The 18,790-nt window shown below is 41.8% G+C and overlaps 1 protein-coding gene across 5 annotated transcripts in view; it reads right to left on the bottom strand.

The window, feature by feature from the left end:
* The window catches only part of LOC123505683, a 64,034-nt gene that overhangs the window by 12,872 nt on the left and 32,372 nt on the right, over positions 1-18,790 (bottom strand). For 4 of the 5 annotated variants that reach the window (XM_045257324.1, XM_045257326.1, XM_045257325.1 and 1 more), the window contains exons 2-4: positions 14,851-17,131; positions 1,691-1,798; positions 214-477 (exon numbers count right to left, since the gene is read on the bottom strand). In XM_045257324.1, the coding sequence (XP_045113259.1) occupies positions 214-477; positions 1,691-1,798; positions 14,851-17,082 (2,604 nt within the window). In that variant the 5' untranslated portion in view covers positions 17,083-17,131. Of the gene's footprint in view, positions 1-213; positions 478-1,690; positions 1,799-14,850; positions 17,132-18,254; positions 18,442-18,790 lie in introns of those variants that run through there. The other variant, XM_045257328.1, reaches the window with a different exon arrangement.

Below are 18,790 nucleotides of genomic sequence, written 5' to 3'. Positions count from 1 at the left end.
GCTCATAGACCGATCTTCGGGTAGGACTGAGACCACATCAACACACAACACACACCGGGAAAGCGAGACCACAACCCCTCGAGTTACATCCCGTACCTATTTTACTGCTAGGTGAACACGGGCCACACATTAAGAGGCTTGCCCATTTGCCTCGCCGCTTACCGGGACTCGAACCCGGCCCTCTCGATTGTGCACACAACTCAAAACACATACCACACTAGATGAGCCCAATACAGGACCATGAGATCCTCTTGGACTACCTCCACCTCCTGGTTGTTGCACAGCCCCTGGAGAGTTTGCTAACTGAGAGCCTGGGCTTGAAGATCCTGGCTCTACCACAGTGGGCTGAGTGCCAGTGGTGAACACCTGGATAGACTTTGCAGAAGTACCATGTTGGAATTCAGGGGGTGGAGGACGTTGAATCCAGTTGTACTGCCTCTTCTCTACTGGAACTCCCCATCTCTCCAACTCTACATACTATATTTAAGACAAAAATATTTCTTTTCATAAATCACAGAATAAAAACTAAAATGCTACAGAACATGCATTACTCTAGTCTAGGGTTGCCACCCGTCCCGTAAAATACCGAATCGTCCCATATCTGAGAATAAAATGTTGCGTCCCGTATTGACTCAATACGGGACGCGGTTTGTTCCGTATTTTCCCGAGTACCCACTGCACCTCTATGATGAATGCACCACATTCAATATCATTCTGAAGAAGCTTAGAGAAGATGCTTAATGGAAGACCAAAGATGTGGCTGCCAGATGGATGTCTGTTTTACAAGGAGCTGACCTTCCTAACATGTTGTCTATTATAAGCCACATACTGAGCATCCCAACATCCACTGGATATGTTGAAAGGATCTTCTCCAGGATGGCCAACAAGTGGAGTGAAAGCAGGAACAGGTGCTCTGTGGAACTCATAAGGAGTGAGCTCCTGATCACTCTCAACTTGTCTTTGAGCAGTCCTGTTCAGAATTTCGCAGCAGTGTTTTGAAAGACAGAGTTACTCAGTGCTGCAAGGAGCAATAAGAAGTACGCTTGGAAGAAGAATAAATAAAAGAGGGAATACTGTTGACTTAACTTGACTGTGTATCCAGCCTTATATAACAATGTTCATTTAAACATGAATAATTGTTTTCTTGACTACTCCTTTACTGACTACTAAGTGACTCCAGAGGTTAATGTGTTATGTGAAATCATTTTGTTGGTTTTATTACTTGTTGTATAAGTATTCTATGCATTTTTCAGGAGTTTGGGCCTTTAAAAACAACCGGTTTTTTCTCAGGCTGCCGGAACGCACGCACGCACCACGCGCCCAGAATGTCCCCGGTAGAGGTGTCCCTTATTTTATTTTGTAAAAGGTGGCAACCCTACCCTAGTTCCCATTATATGTAGCTTCACTCTTTTTATTTTTTTTTATTTCATGTATACACCAAGCTCAGTAATCTTTTACTACATCAGTTCGTAAAGTAATTCCACCAAGACTAGAATGAAACTGATATACCATTCTTGTTTCATGCAAATTCAATACATTATCTGTATCACGTTTCTTCAAAGAACAATTTTTAATTTGATATGATGAAGAATCACTGATGTAGATGTTTAAGAAAAGTGAAATATTCAAATCAAATAAGATCTACACATAATGCAAATTTACCGATCACTAGGGAATATGTATAACTCACCTGGTTTTTTAGTGATGAGTAGCAATCTTTGCATACAACCACTGAGTGACCATTGTCCACAACCATGCCGCCTGGAGGCCGGTTGTGTTCCTTCAAGAATGGGTAATCCTGAAAAAAAAAAAAATCCTATTGTAACTTATTTGACAAAATGCAGAAAGATTTCCCCAGTATCGGTAAACTGGTGCTTTGGAAAACAATGTGAACGATAAACACAGAAGAAATGTCATCTAGCATCAGAGTTGGGTAATAGGTGTCTGTGTACCGAGCATTGTATTGCTTTTTCATGTATTTCAGTACAGTATTTTAATACAATGTAATTCAGTACAATACTATATAAACGCAACGTACTTAAATAAAAGACTGTTTAAATACGATTCATGTTAATACTCAAAATGTATGAATGTGAAAAAAATAAATAACATGAGAGAGAGAGAGAGAGAGAGAGAGAGAGAGAGAGAGAGAGAGAGAGAGAGAGAGAGAGAGAGAGTGCACAACAATCTTTGCCAGTAAATATCAATCCTCCGTAATGTGACCCTAGCAAAAAAGCCGTTGAAGGACATGTAAAAGAAGTTGCTACTATATTGAATACCCAGCGATAATGCTGCGAACTTGCTTGAAAGCTAGTTCAGTCACAGGAATGAATATCAGTATAGTAAATGCACACATACAACACCATTGATGAACGTCTACTAATCGCAGCGAAACAAATAAGTCAACACTGATGTCATGCGCGATTCAGTCACGAAAGTCTTATCCTTGCCTCTGCCTCACACGCGTGCGTGTCTTGCATGTTACCACCATGAAAACTTTAAGCTACTCCCTCAACATCGCAACCTGCGAACCACAAACTAACAACTATGGAAAAGTAAATGTAGCAAGTCATGTTCCTTTGAGACATTTCCACTTAACTAGCGCAACCAATAACCAACCATCAACACGAGAGAGAGAGAGAGAGAGAGAGAGAGAGAGAGAGAGAGAGAGTTCATTACCCTGAAGGTGTGAGGTAGTCACCTGCATCAGTTCGATACGACACACTGCACGTGTTCAGGTGAGACAGAAACAGAGATAGTAATAGACGCATAGTCACTAGATGAACTTCGCACTCCAGGATATATGACAACAACCCAGTTTCATAAAAGGATCTGACAACATAATTGAATCTGGCCTACTCCACTGGTACTACAAGAAAAGAGCTTAATATCGTTATGGAGGAAGTATACATATAAATTAAATCTTGTCTTGAAACAGCAATTTTATTTTATTTGATCTATTTCAATTTTTGAGATTTACTTATGTTTATTATTTATTTTCTATTGCGGAGTAAATGAGCTTTTTAGAGGGACACCGCACTGTAGGCCAATTTTGGGAGAAAGTCATTAAGTGATAAAGAGACACTGAGGTAGTCTGGCTACGTGCACAGATTGAGATGAGGAGAGAAGGCCGGGAGGAGGATGCTGGTTAGGAATTCCCCGGGAAGAAGACCACAGGGAAGATAAATGGAGGTAAAGAATGGAAATAAACATGTAACTGGGGAAACAGAAAACACACAAACGAAGGTAAAAACAAATGACATACCATCGTGGCTGTCGCTAACAGACACAACCGGAAAGTGATACAGAAAATGGTGACTAGATTACCCATACGAAGTCGCGGAGTTACGCACACGAAGCCCGGATCACGTTGACATTTTCTTCATTCACACCTTTCATGATCAGATCCATATTCGTCACTACAATCTGCTTTCTCTCTCTCTCTCTCTCTCTCTCTCTCTCTCTCTTAGTTTTCACAATTTCATCTTAAATATCCTGCAAACTACATACCGATTTACAGAAAAATCAAGACGTTATCGACATGCTTGTAAAAGTCAAGGTGTTGATCCTGGTTCCACAAAGAGGGATCAAGTTTTAAAAGTGCGTCTGGGCGTTTTGAGACGAATATGGCAGAGAGAGAGAGAGAGAGAGAGAGAGAGAGAGAGAGAGAGAGAGAGAGAGAGATGCTTATATGATCGATGCAGTGTGATTTTTTCCCCCTTGACGAGGTAACCTTAAATCACAGCCTGGGTAATGGTGGCTCGATGTGTTAATTAGTAGTGAAGCACCGTCACTGTAATGGATCACAAAATAATTTTTAGAACAACTAGGCAAGTAAGATGAAATGATTCCCATCATCAAGGACTAACCTCCGAGACCGTTAGTGGATGGGAAGAAGATTGTACAGAAATTTTCACGTATGTTACAGTTCAGTGTCCATATAGTAACTTTATAGAAAAAAAAAAAAATGTTGCTCCATATAACATAGAAAGACAAGGGAACTTACAAGGGAACAGACCTACACCTTGTGTTCCAAGCGAAATGCTTATCTATGTACGGTACCTGCAGTACATACACTTCTACCCATGATACGTTCATGAATCTGTCTTTTCTCCCCTTAAAGTTCCTTACAGATTCTGCACTAACATGATAACCGAGTCTGTTCCACTCATGTACCACTCTATATGGGATTCCACTTTTTCCTCTCTCATTTTTAAATTTACCTTAATAAAAATTGAAATGCCGTAATTATACTTAATAACTCACGAAGTCTGAGACCACGAGGGAAAGGCATGCTGCTCATTGGCTGTAGGGTGGCAGTGGCATGCAGCACGGCAGCAGATATACCAGTTTGATCGGGACGATAACTGAAATATTAGTTGTAATTTCTGAACGGTTGACGTTCATAATATTTTCCAATCACAAACAAACCAGTTACTAATAGAAGAAATTTATTACACACACACAATCTTATTTGAAGCCAGCCATGAACAGTGAACACAGTCTCTAAAACATAATACGTTTTATTCCCTAAAGATACACACAATACAAAATGTAAAGCATCATAGATAACCCAGACCGATTGTACCCAGCTGAGATGGTGCAATTGGATGACAAAAATGTATGCTTTGAATCTAAAACAGTTCCTTAAAGGTTATTTTCTATTTATCTATTTATTTATTTATTTATTCTTTTTTTTATGTTAAGGCCTATTGCGCCTGTAGGTATACTTGAAGAGTATGGGATGCGGTGACCAGCTTCCATCCATTAGAGGTGCAGGCAATTTTATTCACAGTGGTACCCATATTAGGGCCCATATCACCATCCAAGCGCATCTTTGGTGTAAGGCAATTACACCTCCTCCTAGAACCTGGGTATCACGGTGACATGTAGCTAACTTTAAACCACTCGACAAAGGGACCGATCGCGATCTGCTATGTAGGTGCTTTCAACCGCCAGATGGGTTAATTATTTCACAGCAAGTTGGTCAACTGGAACGTTCTTTTCTGCACGTTTTGTAAATATTAAATGGTTTAATAAAATAGTTATAATCTTTCTAAGAATGTACTCGTGGCATATAAGCTAAACAAGTGGAAATGTTTATATATATGTCGAGCGCTCTTCTTTACCATCTCCATTTCTGGGACAAAAAATAGAAAAGATCATTAATAGGTAAAGCGTAGTTTTAATGCCTTTTTCTTTCCATAAAATTAATATAAATTATATTCATACAGAAAATCACAACAATTAATAGTCTTAGGAAATTAACAGTATAGAGGATATTGTCTTACATACACCGAGATTGTTCTATCGAAACGTAAACAAATCTAGCGTGTTAAGAGCCATCGCCACACTCGCTACACAACGACTTCACTATGGATAACACTATGGATATTAGTGAGGATGAACTTAGAAAATGGACAGTGCCAACTCTGAGAAACTTTCTGAGATCAAAAGGCATACCAAGTTCGCTTGTTGTGATTCAGTTAGGAAAATTCGGTTTCGGTAATGTTGGCCAGGTTATTTCGGCACAGACTCCGAAAATTGTTTTTTTTATAAATGCTACTCAGTGATATTTGCTCTACGCTTTTTGAGTGGAGCATTATCCTATGCAGAAACTCTGACAATTTTGTGATAAGGTATATATGTACTATTAGACTTACAAAAATATTTTGATGGGACACTGGTACATCCATACTTTGCACCATTAGGAACATATATTTGCATATTTTTATGTCATTTTCAATCAGACACAAAGATAAATAACCAAACGTTTATATTATGAGGTATGTAGGCATGAATATCTGTATATATATTTTTTTAATAGGGCTTCCACAAGAGCGACAGTTCGGCGCGATAGGCAGGACCAACTTGTGAATTAAACCAGCTGGCGAACAATGAAAACTACACAGATAGCGATTGGTGCCAATGGCAAGGTTTCAAGGCGGTATGTGGTGGGATTCAAACTTAGGCACGGATGTCTGCCGGATCCCACGGTCACCACCTTATCCACTACGCAATCCGCGCAACACTGTGAAAAAAAAAAAAAACAAAACAAGGAAAAGACGACAACGACAATGACAAAACACAAAACAACAACAAAAATGGGCAGTATCGTGGTATAGCTATCCCGTCACCTACCTCTCAGCTGGAATGGTTTTGGGTTGCCAGCGGTCGCCAGATCTCAGCCAGATGTACACTGTTACCAATACAGCGAAAAAACTATCACCCCAACCTCTCCCATCTCTCTCTCTCTCTCTCTCTCTCTCTCTCTCTCTCTCTCTCTCTCTCTCTCTCTCTCTCTCTCGTGTATAGGCTCTTAGTAGGAGACACTTTTTTCCCTGGGAGTTGGATCGTCTTAATCACTTAACGTCGCAAGGCTAAATGTGTGTGTGTGTGTGTGTGTGTGGCGAGACTTGGGGTCGTCTTAATCACTTGACCGTCACGAGACGGGGCTAAATGTATTTACCTGGTTGTATTGCACAGGGTCCTGTCTCATGTCTCAATTTATCCAATCTTTTTTAAAGTTATGCACAATATGTGCTGTAACAACTTCATTACTCAATGCATTCCACTTTTCCACCGTTCTATGTGAAAAACGAAAAACTGCATTTTCTTGTGTGTGTGTGTGTGTGTGTGTGTGTGTGTGTGTGTGTGTGTGTGTGTATACGTGGCGAGATTTTGGGTCGTTTTAATCACCTAATTAAACGTCGCGAGACGGGGCTAAATTATTATCAAGAAGAGAGAGAGAAAGAGATTCTATTATATACACACATCACACGTCCTAATATGTAGTTCAATAGAGAGAGAGAGAGAGAGAGAGAGAGAGAGAGAGAGAGAGAGAGAGAGAGAGAGAGAGAGAGAGAGAGAGAGAGAGAAAATTCTTTTGCTATATTGGTAACATTGTAAGTCTGGCTGAGATCTGGCGACTGCTGGCAACCCAAAACCCGTGCAGCTGAAAGGTAGGTGACGGGATAGCTATACCATGGTAGTACCTAAAAACGATGATTATGATGATGATAAAAATAAAAATAATGATAATAATAATAATAATAATAATAATAATAATAATAATAATAATAATAATAATAATAATAATAATAATAATAATAATAATGATAAAATACTACTATTAATAAAATGATAATAATAGTGATGGTGGTGGTGGTGGTAGTGGCAAAGGTAATACTTAGAAACACTGTAGTCTGTCATAGAGGGCAAGGGCGGTCCTCAATGCCGGTGATGCAGCCCCACGCGGCTAATTGTTCAGTATGAGCGTCACGCGTCTTCCCAATGATCACACAGCGCCCCAAGTCTCGCTACACCGAACTGGCACTTTGCTAGCCTTGGATTTACTGTCATCTATTCTTTATTAAGGGGACTATTATAATACTTCGGCACACAAGATCTATGTATAACAACGGGTATAATAACGTAATTGGTCAGCAACAGGTCAGTCCGCTAAACAAGGCAGTTGGTCCGGTTCTATCAATGCCATATTGCAAAGTTATATTCGTCTTAATTAAAGAAACACTACTGGTAAAAGGCTAGATACATTTAGCAACTTCATGATACTTTGAATTTCTTTTTCTGGGAACGCAGTCATGTGTTGAAGAAATACAATCACTTGTCATTCATGGTGTTCAGAAAAAAACAAACACATAATTATTTCACCTGCTTACAAATGCGTGTGGTGGTGAAACAGCTGGCATCTGACCGGGAATTTATAACATACAGCGTGATCAACAACAAGCAAGTGTGACGCGACGATTATTGGAGGGAAGCCTTCATAACGCGGGTTCTTAAACGAATCGTGGCCTTATTTCGACTACTTTTAAAAAGACTCTTGGAAGTTGTTCCAGCTTTCAAACGTGTTTTTATCTTTCAAGTAAGACTAATGAAAATCTGACAAAGATAATCCATCATCACTAGCAAAATGGTTCTCATGAGAAATCGAAGCGTTTAGAATAACTACCAGATGTACTACGTGTCACATCCGCTAATGTAGATACTCTTGAGCATTATTACTACAACACATTATAATGATCATGAAGGGACACATGAGTCAGGAGGATGGAATGCTGATGCAGGACACTGACAGAAAAAGCCAGGGTGTGCCAGGCCCAGACCACCGTGCCGTCAACAACACAAATATAGCCATGGTTATCCATTACAGCGCCGGTGGTGTAAGGAGCACACCTCAACCACCCACTCGCACGGCAGTTCTATACGCACAGGATCCAACCACGCAATGACGAGTGCCAAGGAATGACCTGTTTACCATGTTCATCTACTTAACGCTCGTGGCATCGCAAGCACAAAACCCACCAAGCAAGTAAAGATGGTATGTATTGCTTGTATCCAAACATTTGAAATAAAATACTTTATTGACAGTACCAAACTCGATAACATGGAGAGCAGTCAATCCAGATATATATTTTTTAGGATGGATTGATATATATCAAGTTAAGAAAAGCTTAATATCCAATTTCAATATTATTTAAACGATTCTACCCTACTTCAATGGAATGACTGATATTCCTGGAAAACAATTACATGTTTGTTCTCATGCATCTGCTTGCTAACTCTGACGCACTTTCATCCCTGGAAAGTATAATGAATGAGCAACTTTTTGCGGATATGGGAGTCGTTGCAGAAAATATACGCATTTCTTCGAATGATCGGCTTTTCCCAGAAAGGTACGAAGTTAATAATAATGCTTACATCTTTCCTAACACACACACACACACACACACACACACACACACACACACACACACACACACACACACACACATATATATATATATATATATATATATATATATATATATATATATATATATATATATATATATATATATATACATACATACATACACACACACACACACACACACACACACACACACACACACACACACACACACACACACACACACACACACACACAGTGATGAAAGCAACAGAAACAACAACAACAACAACAACAACAACAACAACAACAACAACAACAGCAACAATAACACCACCATTGAGAAGGAGGAGGTGGAGGAGGAGGAGAAATAAGTATAAGATGAGAGAGAGAGAGAGAGAGAGAGAGAGAGAGAGAGAGAGAGAGAGAGAGAGAGAGAGAGAGAGAGAGAGAGAGAGAGAGAGAGAGCACCTAATTCACCATCACCATCACCACCACCACTACCACCACCAACACCACCCCTACCCCTACCCCCCACCACCACCACCACCAACAACAACAACAACAATAACAAAACATGTGAATCAAGCTATTAGTATGCAAATAGCAAGTACACACGTCCCTGCTCAGTGGCACGGCACCCAAAGCCTAACTACTAACTGACGCAACTTACTAGGGCAGTCGTCCAGCCTTCAGCACCCAGAGTGGCAGTGCCTCCTGAAACACACTGCAAGATCACCTTCATACAAACCCAAATCTATCATGCTAAGTCAAGCGTGACGGTTCAGGATATGAAAAAAAGACATTAGTTTTCAATAAAAAAAAAAAATAAAAAAAAAAAAAAATATATAATTACATAAAAGATGATGCGTTTTGTGCCTTGTGGCTCAGAAATACAATGGCTCCACGAAAACACAGTCCGGAGATACGTGAAGGTATATCAAACTCACACGTTGACACCTCCACACTAAGCCTCCATCTAGGCTGCAGACCACGCACATCACACTACCATGCACACAAAACCCATCTACAAAAACAATGTTAGCAGTAGATTATGCCATTTATACAATAGCTGGCTTCCTCTAACATAATAGTTAGTGAAGTTTCAAGACACTTATTCCCCAATCCTGGATGAATCTTTTGATATCTCTTTTGGGACTGGCACCTCAGTGGGTCTTTATTTTACTCATTTTGTTGCCCTCGATCGGTGTCCCTCTTACATAAAATAAATAAATAAATAATGAAATAAACAATTCAATAAACAAAATAGTTTGAGGTCAAACGGTCTAATAGGTACCAAGCGTTTGTTGCTCTTTGAAATCCTTCGTCATATATTGGAGGAAAAAAAAAAATCCCTCAGTCGCGATACCAGACTGACACTGCATAAAGTTTCAGAGACACAAGCCACAAAAGATGCTGCGGTCCTCACGAGGCGAGACCTGTGCTATGGTGCCAAATAAAGGAGAGTTGTGATGGTTTTACAGCAAACGCCCCGAGGTAACATGCTCGCTCAGAGTCGCTGTGATACTAAGGAGTCTCGTATAATGATCTTTTAGTACGGCAATTAACGATAACGGGTTTCATTGCCAAGGCAGCAATAACGTTTAATTAGTGTGTGTGTGTGTGTGTGTGTGTGTGTGTGTGTGTGTGTGTGTGTGTGTGTGTGTGTGTGTGTGTTTCATTTGAAACACACATATTTGAAAAAAAAATCAACATTTTTATGTTTACATATCATTCTTGTAGCCACAATGATGGGTGAAGAGTGGGTTAACAAGAGGCAAGCACAGCACCGCTGCACACAAGTGTTAACATGACTCAGCGCCAAGGCACAGGCTCGCCTCACAGCCCCAGTGCTGGCCACATGTACTATATGTATCCAGTGTTGTTAATCCTGCAGAGCTGACCAATAGTGGCTCAGGATTTTCCCGGTGGACGGACGTCAGAGAAAAGATATAAGTATTACTGTGGCACTTGTGTCTGTCATTGGTGGCTGCCAAGATAGACAAGCTGAACAATGCCTATGGTTTAGTATAACTTCTTAATAAATCCAAATGAATACTTTAGCACTATCGCGTACCGCGTGTCCCCGCTGGTTACGTCAGTCGACAGTGGCGTAACCGCTTTCACGTCGTAATCTATACCATGATAGTGTTTTACAAAGCTGTGCAAGGCCGTCTATACCATACAAAACAAGTGTCTGGGTGGCCAGGGTGTTGAGAGTTCTGTGAACTTCTCCCTGATTAGCAACTTTGACTCTACTTACTTAAATATTATAGTTTTTTTTTTTTTTTATACCATGTGGGCTTTTCACGGGAATTTATGGGCTAAAGGGGATACTTTAGTTAGCGCCTTTTTAATCCAGTAAGAACTAGTACGAATATATTTGTTGTTTTGTCTTACGCATATATCTAACCTCTAATTTTCAGAATTTGACAAAGAAAAGTGAAAGTAACTGAGACTGAAAAGCAGAAAACAGAAGAAAAAAATGGCCGTGGTAAGGTAAGGAATGCGATTAGTCACCACTCAGCCCTCCACTTGTATGGACCTTGACTCACTCTTGCCATCGCACCAATTACTCCATAACCACCTCGAGCTAGAGATGACGGGACGTGGGAGGGACATAGAGTGGGGGGATGACGGGTGCCAGTGTCTCGCGTTCCCCACTGTATGCTGTCAAGGCTCTTACATGTACACAATTTGGCAAAGGAGTCTGCGCCACGTAGAAACAAGTCTGCCAGTGTCAACACCACCTAGACTCCACTGACCGGTGCGGCGTACTTCATTACAGGTCCGAGGAAAAATATGGACCATAGGTTGCGGTTGATGGTCGGCAAATAGGAGCCATCAGGGAAGCCATGGAAATAGAATGGCTAACTTCTGTGATTCCTTCTTTGACATCTTAGAAACAGCAAGATTTCTTTTCTTTCCTTTCCTTTTGTTGTTGTTGTTGTTGTTGTTGTTGTTGTTGTTGTCGTTATTATTATTATTGTTATTATCATTATCGTCGCTAATAATAGAAATTAAAATAATAATAATAATAATAATAATAATAATAATAATAATAATAAGAGAGAGAGAGAGAGAGAGAGAGAGAGAGAGAGAGAGAGAGAGAGAGAGAGAGAGAGAGAGAGAGAGAGAGAGAGAGAGAGGAGGGGGGGACGGGAGGGGGAGAGGGAATCTAATTTGTTTAATGCCTATCAACTGTACACTAAATCATTATGGCAAATATTCAAGCTTTACTGGCACTTCTATCGTTCCTCTATGGCAACACGTTCAACTCTACCAACTTGCACAAACCTATTTCAGTTCAAAGACCACGTTATTCTTAAATACTTCATCCTCTCTCTCTTTAAAGCCACAGAAATAGTTACCTCTGCTCTCATGTTTATTTTTTCTTAAGTTATGATTGTTAGCCAAGGGGAAAGCCATGAACTGCCCAATAACTTCTACTAGAGCCTGTTCAAAGTACTGGAGATAAGACGCCGAGCAGTTTGTGAAGGAAGACCTGGGCTGGGTACTGTACGAACGGGTTAAAGATGCCTTGCCTGACAGCCTTGCAGTATCAGGGACGGTCCAGGAGGTGGGTTGCCTTTTCCTTATACTCACACACACACACACACACACACACACACACACACACACACACACACACACACACACACACTGCCTATGCTATGCTACTTTTAAAATGCGTGAAAGAAGCGCCGGTCAGTAAGAGAATATAAAAATGAATAAATGAATACAACCGAAATAGTTGCCAATTAATATATATATATATATATATATATATATATATATATATATATATATATATATATATATATATATATATATATATATAAAGTGAAAGCAGGGATAAAAATAAAGCTAATCTAGTTCAGAAAACTTTTCTTTCATACAACTTTTTCTACTACTCTTTTTTTTCCACAAACCTCATCATGAGAGAGAGAGAGAGAGAGAGAGAGAGAGAGAGAGAGAGAGAGAGAGAGAGAGAGAGAGAATAATAATTATAACAAACATGACTTTAATTAGACGCCACGAGACAACATTCACATGGGTGGAATGAACTATTTAACTTCACATTTATACAAAGACAAAGTTACTGGAGTCTTGGAGAGTATGGAACGGAGAGAGGAGTGGATGAACGGATGGAGGCTGTGTGTGTGTGTGTGTGTGTGTGTGTGTGTGTGTGTGTGTCTGCGCGCGCCAAGCTAGCGTCTCAAGGCTATCAGGGAGCAAGGGGAAGGGACGGGAGGGGACGGGTGAGCAGGGAGGGGAGCAGTCGGGTGAGGCAGGCGCTAACATTTATGCCAAACAAACACGGCCCAGAAAGACTATTAAAAAACAAACCTGAATAAACGGGGAAGTTGTGATGCACGTAAGGCTGATACATACTCGCACGTCTGAACATTTCACCGTTTAATCTCTACATTTCTCAGCAATAAACTCCAATAGCAGATGTTGTTTGATAGGTGGTTTTTTAAAGGTGCTTTCATGGTTCTCGTGGTAGCTTAATCATTTCTAACAGAGGGTCTTCCAAGTTGTTTCTATAGTTCTAGTGATAGTTTAATAATTTCCAAGCTTGCAATATCTAATGGAGAGTTTTCAAATGTGCTTTTTTTTATGGTTCTAGTGATAGTTTAACAATCGCTATCTCTACAACGTCTTCCAGAGGGTTGTCACAGATATTTTTTTTTATTGTAGGTGTGATAGTTCAACAGTCCCTATCGATACAATTTCTTAGAGGCTTTGGTGGTATAGTTTAATAAGGCTGGTGTATCATCAGTGGAAGCAGCGGCCATGAGAGCACGAATAATCATCCGTGTGGCTTTTGAAAACATTATGAGAGAATACAATGCTTAAAAATACGAGGCAGTCACATTATCGCCGCTTTATGGGATGCGACCGACCGACCGACTGACTGACTGACTGACTGACTGACTAACCGAGAGACTGACTGACTGGCTAACTGATTGATTAGAACAGGCACCACAACAATAAGGTCACACCCACCATGCCTGATAAATTTAATGATCGCACGATTTCAACTGAAGTGACGCACAGCAATAAAAATAAAATTAACAACATATGGTCGATAAAGGAGAGTACAACGTATAACACTCATTTTTCATTTAGTACATTGGCTATCTCTAAAGAAAGATGAGAGAGAGAGAGAGAGAGAGAGAGAGAGAGAGAGAGAGAGAGAGAGAGAGAGAGAGAGACACGTTACTTAACACGAGTAAATCTGTCCACTAATATACAGTACATCCTATTTCTGTAAACTGTGAATCGTCTGTTATGAGGACAAACTTATTTAGTCACTCATTCTTTCATATGGTGCTTCGTTCGTTTATTTCAGGCAGGTGGCAGCTGTACGTACCTGCACGACAGACTCCAGCGGCAAGAGAAGCCCCCTTCCCGACCACGCCAGCCGCGCCACGTACAGACGAACAAGGTATTTGGCAGCACGCGTGTGACTCCGCAAACCTTTGAGTAATTTACCACGGTCTTAAGGATCACGTGTTGAGCTCATGATTGCCAGGTGTACCTTTCCTCTGTGTGTGTGTGTGTGTGTGTGTGTGTGTGTGTGTGTGTGTGTGTGTGTGTGTGTGTGTGTGTGTGTGTGTGTGTGCGTGCGAAACTCGTGATTTTCGTAAGAACGTATACAGCCAGTTAATGAAATAGTTTATGATACAGAAGACATTTAAAAATATCGAAATTATATTGTGTAATTCTCTTTACTAAAAGCAATCTCAATAAAACGTGTATCCTCTTCTCAAACATCACTAAAGTACTATATTTCTAGCGTCTCTCTTTTTCATTATATTGTATTTAATCATATTTTGATGGTAAAGTCTTACGGCACCATATATGGGCGTGTGCAGGCGGCTTTCACTTGCGATGACCAGTTCATTCAAGTAATTGAGTACTTCACCAAGGTCAGGGCGATAGTGGCAGTGAGAGTCATCAAGTAGGTCAACCAAAAAATTCACTGATACGATAGGCATTAAAAAGATACGAGAGAGAGAGAGAGAGAGAGAGAGAGAGAGAGAGAGAGAGAGAGAGAGAGAGAGAGAGAGAGAGAGAGAGAGAGAGAGAGAGAGAGAGAGAGAGAGAGAGAAATATATCACGGTCATGCTGCATACAAAACCTACCTTAACAGGGAGAAGGTAGAGTCTCTTCCGGTAAGTCTTGAGGCTACAAATAAAGCACATGTAGTTGTAGGTGTCGTACAGCCTGGCGTAGTGGGCCACTTTCTCCTTCTCGTAGCGCTGCCACTGAAGGATGAGCGAATGGAAGCAGCAGAGGCAGGAGAGGACGCGCGTGTCGTCCACGCGGGCCTCGGGATGTGCAGACTGGTGTTTGGCCAAAAAGGGGAAGAAAGGCTCCGAGCCATGAGGCTTATTGCGGAGTGTGAAGGTCTGGCCTGGCTTTGAATGGAAGCTGCACACGAAGCAATTCACAGCTACGTTGAGGGCTCGCTGCGTGGTGATGACGGACAAGGTGGGCGAGCTGGGGTCTGGCTCGGCGGGAACCACCTCCAGGGTGTGGAGGGGTTGGCCCAGGTATCCGGATGTGATTTTCTTAACATCCGTGGAAGACTTGGTGTGAGCCTCCGCCGCCGAGCTGAAAGAGTGGGTCGGGGAGCCATCAGCGGGCGACATACCGGGGGAGGAGAGGGTGGGTCCCGGGGTCAGGCGCGGCGACATGGAGTTGGAGGGGATGGCTCGCAACGAAAACTGCCGATGTTCTTCCAGGACCTTGTCTTTTTCGTACTCGGTCCACTGAGTGCTGAGGTGCTGGTAGCAAAGCGAACACGCCAGTACTCTGCCATTTTCCACCAAACTGTTCTGGCCAATCCTTGGCAAATACTTCAAGAAAGAGAAATACATGCCATCCTGTTTGGCGCTCTCAGCGACCATGGCCAGCCACTGCATTGTCTGGCGGGAGTGATTCTGATGGCACAGATAGCACGTGGCCTCATCTAACTGAGGATCAGCATCCGTGGTCTCCAGCGGGACAGCGCTAGCGCCTCCGCCACGCTGCTCTGTGCAATCGTCCATCACATTTACTTTCTCTGGTGACCTGTTGTTTTCACTTCTTTCTAGCAACTCTTTCTGCTGCTGGGGGATGACCTTGGAGCATGAGGAGCACACCTGCACCAGACCCTGGGGAGAAATGGGTGACGCTCCCTCTGGAGGACTCAGCTTTTCAATAAAGGGATAGAAAGGATCTTTATCAGCATTGGGTCTGCAGTATACCAAACACAGGGAGCTTGAAGGATACTCCCGCCCACACTTGTAACACACAAAGGCTGTAGAGTCATCAACAATAGTTGACGCTTTCTTACGAAGAGAATAAAACCTTTCGGCGTGAGGAATTTTACGAGTTTCATAAGTGTCCCACTGCATCTGCATGTGTTTGAAACAGTCCCGACACCCCTGCACTCGCCCTGAGGCTTCCATAGGATGTGACTTACTAGGGCGAGGATGCAGCATCAGGCTGGGAAAAAAAGGGCAATTTTCATTCTGCTGTTTGGCATAAATATCGACCAACGTGCCCTTCTTGTAGTGGTCCCCACACACATAGCAGACCTCAGTGGTGGCGTTTTTGTCCGGCATGCGTAAGTCTAGCACCTCTGTCCTGGGGGCCACGATGCTCGGGTCCCGCGGGTCTCGTGGTGGTAATTCCTCCTCCCTTTCACGCTTGATCCCACGGCGGCCGTCCAAGGACAGGTCCAGGGCCTCCTGTTGCGTGCTGGCTTGCGGCACGGCCAGCCCATAGGGCAGTGGCAACACCCCCGGGGGTGGAAGCGGTAGGCTTGGAGGCTGAGGCTGAGGAGGATTCACTCTGGGTCTTTTCACCTCCATGGGCACGGCTGGACTTGGCTGGGTTATGGTGGCAGGGGGAGGTGGCGGCGGCAGTGATGGCGGTGGTGGTGGAGGCTGAGGTTGTGACCTAGCAACCCCAGCACTGGATCCAGCTCTTCTAACCTCAGAGGGCTGGGCTGGGGGGTCCGGTGCTAAACCTAGAAGCTGAGAGGCGTACTCACTCTGCACGCCCACCTCCACCCCGGTGTAGGGCCCGTTGTCCACCCGCTTGAGCCAGTAGATGCGCTTGACAGGAGGCACCTTCTCCCGCTCGTACAGCTGCCACTGCTGCGTCAGGTACGAATAACAAAGGAAACAGGAGAGTATGCGGCCGTCAGACGAGGGCGGCTCAGATCCATCGGGAGGTTCGTGTGTTTCGAGGAAGGGGAAGTACGGCCCCGTGGCCTGCTGCCTCACCGCCAGGGGATACTCCCCGCATCGTGGACAGCCACACACGTAACAGGTGGGTCGTTTCATGCCTTCGCCTCCCTCGGGGCGCAGGAAGCCTGGCTTCATCTTCAGGGTTTCAATCGACACCTTTCCCCTTTCTTCACCTCAGCGCCGCCTGGAAATAAGTAAACAATAGATAATTATAAACTTGCTCCTCAACATAAAGTTTAAAAGTAATATATACATATACATATATATATATATATATATATATATATATATATATATATATATATATATATATATATATATATAAAAGACAATGTGGAACACATAATTCACAAACAACGCAATGTGTGTGTGTGTGTGTGTGTGTGTACTGTCAGCAAGGAATTAGGTGGAGCGGATGTGTCGGGTGCCACGAGGCCTTGTCAGCATACACGAGCACCAATCTTCATAGGTCCAGATATCTGCCGTCACACGTCACTGCAATCAAATTAGTGTAAAAGTTTGCGAACAGAGGCCGACAGGTATTCCCATCCTAATAACGTCTGTCATTATGAAGGTCACGGAAACCATCGCGCCATTGCGATATGCTCTTCGCGGACGACACGATGTTCAGTGATGTCTCGTGACATCACTCGGATGCAAAGTTCTAAGCCCGCCTGGATAAAATGCAAGCCTCTTTTCAGCACGACTCCAGTGACCAGGAAGACTCGCCCGCAAGACACGGTAAACTCACTTTCCCACAGGTCACAAAAATGTCCAACACACGCAGCCCATTATATATTAATGAACAACTGTGCATTTTTTTTTTTTTTTTACTTCTTTTCTCTAAGAAAGCAATTATATACTACCATCAGTCCACCACCTGACACTTGCCGCAAACTCAAAACACCGCTGGGACACGCGGCCTCTACATGTTTATCTATCTATCTACCTGTATATATATATATATATATATATATATATATATATATATATATATATATATATATATATATATATATATATATATATATATATATATATATATATATATATATATATATATATATATATATATATATATATATATATATATATATATATATATATATATATATATATATATATATATATATATATATATATATATATATATATATATATATATATATATATATATATATATATATATGCATGTTTATCAGTGTTTGAATACTACAGTACAACAACGTTTGTTACGTAGAAAATAGATTTTAATTCTATACACACTATATCTGCCCTGCCTGCTAAAACCACAGGTAGTAAATTACTGAAATAGCTATGTCTTCAACTGCGATTGTGATTTGACTGAGGCGGGTGCTTGAGCTGATTCAGGCTGAGATGATGTGCTGGCTCAGAGGGAATATAAACAGGTGCCAGTTGTTCTTGTAGTTGGACCAGTAATGCCAGGTCAGCCTGTTAGCCACTAGCAATATACACACTGGATGAAGAATATAGATTTTGATCAATAATCTCTCTTATCCTCGGAGCGAGGCCATGCATGAATAATAATCTTTTATCCGACCTGACGTAAGGTGATCCGGTGTACGTTCCTTATGCAGTCTCTTTTTTCGATGGCGAGTTTAATCCTAAATGTCTTCAAAATGAAAACGATTTGAATGGTTAAGTTTTCAACACTTTCCTTACTGCATATTTCAAACACATTCATAAACGTTCCTCTATCGCCACCTAAGCTCTCGTCGAGTTGAGGGAGACGCGGATACAATTCAAGTCAGTTACACTGGCAGCGGTTCCTCAAGAATCTTGTTGTTTTGAAAACAATAAAAAAAAAAATAAATAAAAACAA

Source organism: Portunus trituberculatus, chromosome 18 (genome assembly GCF_017591435.1).
Source record: "Portunus trituberculatus isolate SZX2019 chromosome 18, ASM1759143v1, whole genome shotgun sequence".
NCBI lineage: Eukaryota > Metazoa > Arthropoda > Malacostraca > Decapoda > Portunidae > Portunus > Portunus trituberculatus.
This window is presented reverse-complemented; position numbering and strand designations above follow the sequence as displayed.